The sequence below is a fragment of the Pinus tabuliformis genome, chromosome 3_1 (genome assembly GCF_031772625.1).
Source record: "Pinus tabuliformis cultivar Carrire ecotype Pingquan chromosome 3_1, CPIR1, whole genome shotgun sequence".
In the NCBI taxonomy this organism is placed as follows: domain Eukaryota; kingdom Viridiplantae; phylum Streptophyta; class Pinopsida; order Pinales; family Pinaceae; genus Pinus; species Pinus tabuliformis.
In genome coordinates, this window is record NC_142301.1 from 609,211,837 (window position 1) to 609,220,865 (window position 9,029).

Below are 9,029 nucleotides of genomic sequence, written 5' to 3' on the forward strand. Positions count from 1 at the left end.
TTAGCAAGTATTGTGCCTCATGAACCATTCAAGTAGAGTTCCCTTCACTCTTTTGATTAAGTATTAAGGGGTTTTCGTAGTGCATTATATTATATATCAGTTTTTGGGATTCAACTGCGTTAAGTAAGTCATTCATGTATGACCATTTCAATGAGAGGTAGTCGTAACTGACTAATTTCTCATAACTTTTGAATAGTCCACTTAACACTCATTGCATCGGGTGATGCACACAGGGGTGAAGAAGTGGCATTGAAACTAGTGAAATGAATCACATAGCGTCAATCATCACTTTCAAGGCTTGCACCCGGTAACCAGGACTTCCTGGGAAGGTCACTCATCCCAGATCGCCTCTGGCTCAAGCGCACTTAACTGTGGATTTTTCCCCACAATCAAACCCAGTTAGCTTGCTACCCCATTTGCAAAACCTTAGCAAGTATTGTGCCTCATGAACCATTCAAGTAGAGTTCCCTTCACTCTTTTGATTAAGTATTAAGGGGTTTTTGCAGTGCATTATATTAGATATCAGTTTTTTGGATTCAACTACATTAAGTAAGTCATTCATGTATGACCATTTCCATGAGAGGTAGTCATAACTGACTAATTTCTCATGATTTTTGAATAGTCCACTTAGCACTCATTGCATCAGGTGATGCTCACAGGGGTGAAGATGTGGGATTGAAACTAGTGAAATGAATCACATAGCATCAATCATCACTTCCGGGGCTTGCACCCAGTAACCAGGACTTCCCAGGAGGTCACCCATCCCAAATCGCCTCTGGCTCAAGTGCTCTTAACTGTGGAGTTTTCCCCACAATCAAGCCCACTTAGCTTACTACCCCATTTGCAAAACCTTAGCAAGTATTGTGCCTCATGAACAATTCAAGTAGAGTTCCCTTCACTCTTTTGATTAAGTATTAAGGGGTTTTCGCAGTGCATTATATTGGATATCAGTTTTTGGGATTCAACTGTGTTAATTAAGTCATTCATGTATGACCATTTCCATGAGAGGTAGTTGTCACTGACTAATTTCTTATGATTTTTGAATAGTCCACTTAGCACTCATTGCATCGGGTGATGCTCATAGGGGTGAAGAAGTGGTATTGAAACTAGTGAAATGAATCACGTAGCGTCAATCATCACTTCCGGGGCTTGCACCCAATATCTAGGACTTCCCGGGAGCTCACCCATCCCAGATCGCCTCTAGCTCATGCGCACTTAACTGTGGAGTTTTCCCCACAATCAAGCCCATTTAGCTTGCTACCCCATTTGCAAAACCTTAGTAAGTATTGTGCCTCATGAACCATTCAAGTAGAGTTCCCTTCACTCTTTTGATTAAGTATTAAGGGGTTTTCGCAGTGCATTATATTAGATATCAGTTTTTGGGATTCAACTGCGTTAAGTAAGTCATTCATGTATGGCCATTTCCATGAGAGGTAGTCGTAACTCACTAATTTCTCATGATTTTTGAATAATCCACTTAGCAATCATTGCATCGGGTGATGCACACAGGGGTGAAGAAGTGGGATTGAAACTAGTGAAATGAATCACATAGCGTCAATCATCACTTCCAGGGCTTGCAAGTAAAAATATGGCTACTAGAAGAATGGTCATTAACAATTATAGAGAACATCATGGTCCCTCTCCTAACCTCACTCAACCAACAAGCTTAACACCTCAAAAAATGGATGAGAGAAGAGAAAAATGATTATGTTTCAATTATGACAACAGGTACAATAATGGGAATAAATGCAATAGGAGGAAATTATTCTACACAGACCATGAAGAGGAAGAAAATCAAGGATTTGAATAGTCATAAGATTTAGAGCTAGAAGAGACTGCTCCAATAGTTTCTTGTCATGCATTGGCTAGCATTAATACTCCACAAAATCCTAAATATAGAAGGATATATCAAAAGAAAAAGGTAGCAATGTTGATTAGTTATTGTAGCACCCATAACTTGATCAACTACAAATGGGAAAAGCTTCTCAATCGCTTTGTATTTTCAACACCATAATTTCAAGTAATGATTACATATGGAGGTATCATATGTCAGTCAATTCTATTGTTTGATAATTATGTTACATTTAAATTATCAATATGATTTTGTAAACTTATGAAGTATAATGCATAATATATGATGACCTAGTTTCTCACTTACCTACTGAAAATCACTTTGCAAAATATCTATCACTAAGTAAAGAAATAGAGTTTAATGATGGATAACACATGCAATTTAAAAAAATCAATGCATTACTAGTTTTAAATGATTTTAAATCATCATCCTGTAAAGGTTTCTTATCGTAAGATAATTACATAATCATTCTAATCAGTAATTCAATTATTCACAGGTTCTGCAATCAAGTCAAATAATTCTTTAATTGATTTAACAATTCATGCAAATAGTCTTTATTGTGCATGCACATGCAAATTGTAAACAACATGAAATTAAAGGAATTAAACTAACACACATTCACTCATATGAAATTAAAATTAATTTGTAACAAAGAATAGGAAACACATTCCTTACACCAGGGGCCCTCTTGGCTCGGTAAAGCATTACTGGAAAAATTATATAAACTTTAGACTATTAAAAACTCTATAATATGAAACAATTCATAAAAATGCACTCACATAGGTGTATCAACTCCCGAATAATCAAGCTTATATTAATAATAATAAAGAGTAATGTTTTAGAATTAGAGAGTGTCGTTAACAACTCATAAAAATGCACACACATAGGTGTATCAACTCCCGAATAATAAAGCTTATATCAATAATAATAAAGAGTAATGTTTTAGAATTAGAGATGGTTTTTTCTCGTCTGTTAGTGTCTTATATTTAGGAATTTGAGTCTTTTTAGTCTTGCAATGTATCTAAGGTCAAAATTGTAAATATTAGTCATGAATCAACTGATTATTATTGTTTAAAAGGTCTAGGTCTAGATTAGGTGTTATATAAGGCTTGTCATTTTGATTAAGAGGTCAATGTCTAAAATTATGTTTCTCCTTACAAAGGGAAATCATGAAAGGTCTTTGGTCACTTGTAAAAAGGTACAAAAATCATGTCACAAGTCTTTAGTTAGTGTGAGTGGTTTAGTCCCATCTTAAGTCAGAGTTAGTAGGCCACCTTAGTTTGGTAATAGTGTCTTCATCAAAGAAATAATGAAATGATCGTGACCAAAGTTTTGGAGGCATCCTTACATCAGTTTGGATGTCATTCAAAAGAATATCATGTGATCTCAGCAAAGGATAACGGTCAGAGGAAAGTGATTTAAATTCCCAATGCGCTGTGAATCCAGGAAAAACGCTGCACATTCATGATGTTTCTCCCTAAATCATAATCAACACGATCACCCTTGCTACAAGCCATTTAGAGTGATCATTTGAACCTGCATTATTATCTCTTAGCACTCAGATTTTACTTATCGACATCAGAAAGCTCAAGAGGTCTAGTTTTTTTGCTGCGAAAGGGAGGGAGGGGTGCTGCAAATCCACACGGGGTTCAATTTCTCACAGCTCGACGATCCAAATCCTCTCACAGGTGAAAATTCGGTTTTATTTTTGTCTTTCAGTCATGATAGAACTTTAAGATTGCATTTAAAATCTAGTGCAAACCATCTAGAGCTTGCAAAAGGAACAAAATTGTTGTCACTTCTTTTCTACATTTCGATGCATATTTTCTTTCTTAGTGTTGCACTTTCATCCTAACTTGCTGCGAATCCACACAATGAAACATTTTCCTTCTTTATCGTTGCCAATTTTCCTTTTCACTATGATAGCCTTTGCATGAAAATAGTTGCCTCAGTTTAAAGACTCTAACAAAGTTTTTTTCCCTTAAAAAAATTATGCTCAAAGGTGTTTAGAGGTCGAATGTTCTAGCGTTGCGTTTCTGATTTGTGCGCTACGACTATCCCTAGTTTTATCTTTTGCCAACAACTACAAAATTATGGGTCCTATAGGGTTTTCCTGAGGAAGTTTGGGGTTGTGTTTCTTGGTAAATTTGTTGAATTATGTTTTAAAGATATTGTCATAAGATTTAAAAGCCATAACGCCTCTATTATTGCTTAAGAAATTTGTTCATAAACTCAAACTATCCATTGCTGCAAAAGTGAAACCATGACAACACCAGAAGACAAAAACCAAAAAGGGGGAGATATTTTGAGTTTTGAACCACATGATATCATAGCCATTAATGCAGATCCATCCATTAGGATGGATTTTGAACAAGCATGGTGTATCACTATCACATTAGGCTCCTAATGCATTTCACTGGCAAGAAACCTTTGAATATTCCCTATTATCTATTTAGGAGTTTATGTAAAATGGTTGACAGGGTTCAAAATAAAGGAAGTCAATTTGAGGCCAGTTTGTTCCATTTCTCATTAACTAAATTGTTGGTAATGAAGGAGCTTGAGAAGAAAGAGCAGTCATGGCATGATTTCTTGGTTTCTTCAGGATGGGCAGCCCAATCTTCGAACAGTCAAAGGACTAAGAAAGACACGCCCTCATTTCTAATTAAAGAAGCTTCACTTGCAACAGTAAGCTCAGTCAAGAAACCTATGACTAAAAGAAATTTGGTTGGAAATAAAAGTGCTAAGAAGCTATAATTTTTCCCTGAGCTAGAGAAGGTGACATCCCCTTAGGTAGAAAGGGTGGTAAGGGTGCCAAGAACTAGAGTTGTAGCTAAGAGAGTACCTTTGGTTCCTCCATCATCACCAATTCAAGTCATGGAATCAGAGAGAACACAAAGAGAAGTGGAAATTGATGAGAAGGACCATAAAATTTGGGAGTTACAAGATTAGTTGGACAAGGCCCATGTGACAATAGCTTATTTACAGCAAGAGAATAGGGAGCTCAGGCATAAAGTGTCTCAAAAGACTATCTAGCCCAGAAGAGAAGAGCAACCAAAGGAAACATTGGCACATGTTTCCAAAGGAAAAGGTAAAATGGTAATTGATGTCAAGGAGCTAAAGGAGCCAGTTGAGAATTCTAGAAGACATAGGACTAGGTCTGCTACTAAGATACATATGCAGGAAAAGGAGATAGTTTAGCCTATGGTTTTTGATGAACAAAGGAAATTTGAGAAGCTATGAGAACAACTTGAAGGGATACAATATCAAGTGGGTCAACTTGTAGAGAATGATCATAGGGAAAAGTGGGCCTTGTTTAGAGAGGTAGAGGTTGTTTTACCTATACTTGACAAAGCTAAGTATAAATGAAGTGTAACTTGCCTCTGCATAGGCAAGTAAAGAATTTATATGTACAAAACTTAGTCCTCAAAAGAAGACTTAGGTTGGTAAAAAGAAATCTCACTGAAGTCAAAGAAGCTGGAAGGAAGAGGAAGAGAGGTAAGTTGGAATTACTTACAGAGGCTAGTACTAAGGTGGATCTCCAGTAGGGAACCTCGGCCCAACTCTGAAACCTTTTTTTTGGTTTAGGAGATAAAAACGGTAAAATTTTGATGACAGTTGCAAAACTGCAGTGAAGGGCTTGTTGCGCTTTCCATATACAAATTTTGACAAGTGTGGGATAGTGATTTTAAAGGTTTTTGCTGTCACAAGGGAGTTTTATGAAGATTCAAACACTCATTTTTGTTTTTCCAAAATTTCATATTAAGGGAAAGTCGCCATATGTTTCAATTTTGGAGTAGTTGTGAAAATAGACCAGCACATTGCGAAAATGGAGTACAGGTCAAAGGGGTGTCTACATGCATTTTGAATTTGGTTCAGGAGGACAATTACCCTCACAAGGATATTTGGAGCATACCCATTTTCTTCTTTTTGATAGACAGGGGCGGCAACCATACAAAGCATGGAAGCCACCTCAATGCGTTGTGAGTCTGCCTCATACATTGTGAATCTAGATAGTCAGCTCTTCTTAGTTCAAATTTCGAATTTTTGATCTCTAGTAGTGGTTTAGATTATGTAAATAAGTGGAAAAATGATCTTAGGGGGTGTGTTTAATTATTATTGGAAAATATTTCAAGTTAATGATGTTTTAGGCTTGTATTGGTTATTAGGAAAATTGTTCCTATTTTTCAGTATATGCACTAGTTTTTGAATGTATTTAGTTGAAAGTTGGTTTTGGTCAATGAATTCGACCTCCTCGGATAGGATATCGAATATTTGATGATGTATAAAGATATAAAAAAGAATTGTAAGAAGGTTGTTGTTTCGGATTAGAGGATAAGACTTTGTGTACTATATTTTTGAAGACTTTTGCCAGTGAATGAATGAAATGTAGAGGAGAAAATTTCATGGATTCACGAGTCAGAAATTCAGTGGTTTCGTGCTCTTTTAGTATTGTAAGTTTTTTTATGTGTCTAAATCTCTTTTATGTACATCTTCTTGCTTGGAAAACCAAATGATTAATACAAAATTCATCTTAAATGAATGCTTTGTTTTAGTTTTCTAAGTTATCAATGTTTTAAACTAAAATAAAACTCTAGAATTCATACATGATTTGATGCTCTAATGTGTTAGTTTTTCACCTTTTCTATATTCAACTCCTTCAAAAATTTGATCTAAACCCACCACAAAAGCTGCCCACCTTGCCCCTGTGAAGGAGCCCTCTCTTTTTCATCATCTCACTGGAAAAAATCAGATTTGTGATGACTCCATGCCCAATGGATCTGCCACTTTTCTCATCAACAAATCTTAAAAAAAAAAACTTTATTGAGCCTATTACCTAGCCTAATATCCTATTTGTTGAGTTACCTAAGTGAGAGATCCCTCTCCAGGTCAGAAGGGCTAGATTCTAACCTAGAAGTGGTTTGTGGTTACCTCTGGGATTCCTTTCTCAACCTAGGGAAATCATAGAGTGCTAGCCCCATCCATAATATGGACATTTATAAAATTTCAAATAAATATTGGTATGATCTATTGTGCGATATTTTGGAATAGATTTGATGCGATATCATTCTAACTATTTTTCAAAGACAATAATGGATCGACATATGATAAATTCATGGTTAGATGCATGAATTTCTCATATATGATATTGTTATTTAATTTTACTTTATCACCATTGAACCTGATCCACATCTCACACCTCATTTGTGTTGAAAATTATAACTAGGTTCAGCCTTCATCGTAATCATGACATTATATATTCTTTATAAAATAAATAAAAGGAAAGAAAAAGGAATTATATTTTATTTTTGGAGTATTGGTTTCATACTCAAGTTTGATTCAAAAGCATGTTCTTCGTGCTTTTAGGTCTTCTAGGTCTTTCTATGATAAAGAATATTATTGTTCATGTGTCAAAGTCCCATTTGGACTCATTGTAATGAAGAAAAATATGTATTTTGTCTAGAAAAATCCATGGTAAAACCCCAGAAAAAGTCAACCCAAGAGCAAGATCAAGTCATTCTATTGGAGGGCTATTCAACCCTCAAGAAAGGCTATAAATAAGAGGGATATCGACCTCACTTGGAAACTAAAAAAAAAAAATTGATCATCACATTTGAAGTTTTTAGCGAAGGTACAAAACTGAGTCAAGGTGCAGAATAGGCCGAAGGTATAGAAATGAGTTGAAGGTACAAAATTGAGCCAAAGGTGTAGAATAGGCTGAAGGTACAGAACTGAGCTGAAGCTACAGCACTGAGCTGAAGCTACAATACTGAGCGGAAGCTACAGAACTGAGCCAAAGCTACAGAACTGAGCGGAAGCTACAGAACTGAGCCAAAGCTACAGAACTAAGGTAACAAGATGAAGTTGTAGTATCAAATTTCTAGAATCAATTTAGAAGAAGATCTTGCTGGGGGTTGGCTTGGGCCTTGGAAGGTTGTTTGGCTTTGGTTTTTGGGTCTTGGAAGTCTCCTTGTAAGCATATTCTAAAGAAGAAGAGAAGCATTTTTTGGGTTTTCCTCTTGGAGGGGTTTTTCCCTAGCTTGGAGCCTATATCTTGTGTACTCTATCTCTTTATGATCTTCATTATTTTCATAATTGCTTGATGAAAAAAATTAAAGAAGTAATAAAATACCAACTAACATCACAAGTAATTATCAAGATAAGGAAAATAAGTTATAATCTACAGGTCTCCATATTTTCCAACATGGTATCAGAGAAAAGGTGCAAGAAGGAGACTGGAGATCACAGTTTAGTTAGCACTATAACAAGGGTTATGAAGAAGGGTTTCAAGTTTCTTGGGAACCTTGCTACATCCATAAGCGATTGCTTGTTGAAGATTATCTACAAGCTAGAAAATAAAGCAGTAGAAATAAGTTTGTTCTCTGCTTTATTCGGTACCTTCAAGGATGAGAATATATGGGTTATTGAAAGTGGTGCCTCCAGACATATGACAGGAGAATGCATTCAACTTCAAACCTTGGCAAAAGGAAATTCATCTCATTATATTGAACTTAGAGACAACAAGAGCTATCCAGTGAAAGGAATTGGGTCTACATCATTGGAGCTTAAGTCAGGTGGACGAATTCACCTCAACAACATTTTGTATGTTCCAAGTTTGAAGAAAATATTACTTTCTATTTCTTATCTACAAGATAAGGGTGATAAAGTTTCTTTTGTTTATGGAAAGTTTTTGGTTTTGGGTAAGGGCTCTAGTATTAATGAAGCAGGGGTCATTCGGATTCGTGAGGGGACCTTATATAAACTCTATACACCTCTAGCTCAAGCCCTAGTTCACTTGGAAGTGAGCCCTACCTAACTATGGCATAGAAGGTATGAGCACTTTCATTATAAGATTCTTCCATCTCTGAGTCAAATGGTCAATGGGATCCCTAAAATAAAGGAATATCATGAAGGAACCTATAAGGGATGTGATCTAGGCAAGAATGTAAAGAAACCATTTGCAAGTAGTGATAACAGATCTAAGGAAATTTTAGATCTCATACACTCAGATGTATGTGGACCTATAGCAGTCAAGTCTCTTGGTGGGCATCGGTACTATATAACCTTCATTGATGATTACTCAAGGAATAATTCGTTATACCTCCTCAAGGACAAGGATGAGGTATTCAAAAAGTTTTAGGAGTTAAAGAATGAAGTAGAAAACCTAAACGAGAGAAGG

General features: G+C 35.9%; 1 protein-coding gene across 1 annotated transcript; it reads left to right on the forward strand.

Moving 5' to 3' along the window:
• The first annotated feature begins 8,054 nt into the window (after window positions 1–8,054).
• Window positions 8,055–8,666, forward strand: LOC149188475 (uncharacterized). Its single transcript, XM_089409970.1, has one exon. The coding sequence runs from the start codon at window positions 8,055–8,057 to the stop codon at window positions 8,664–8,666; it is 612 nt and encodes a 203-aa protein (XP_089266096.1).
• The last annotated feature ends 363 nt before the right edge of the window (window positions 8,667–9,029 follow it).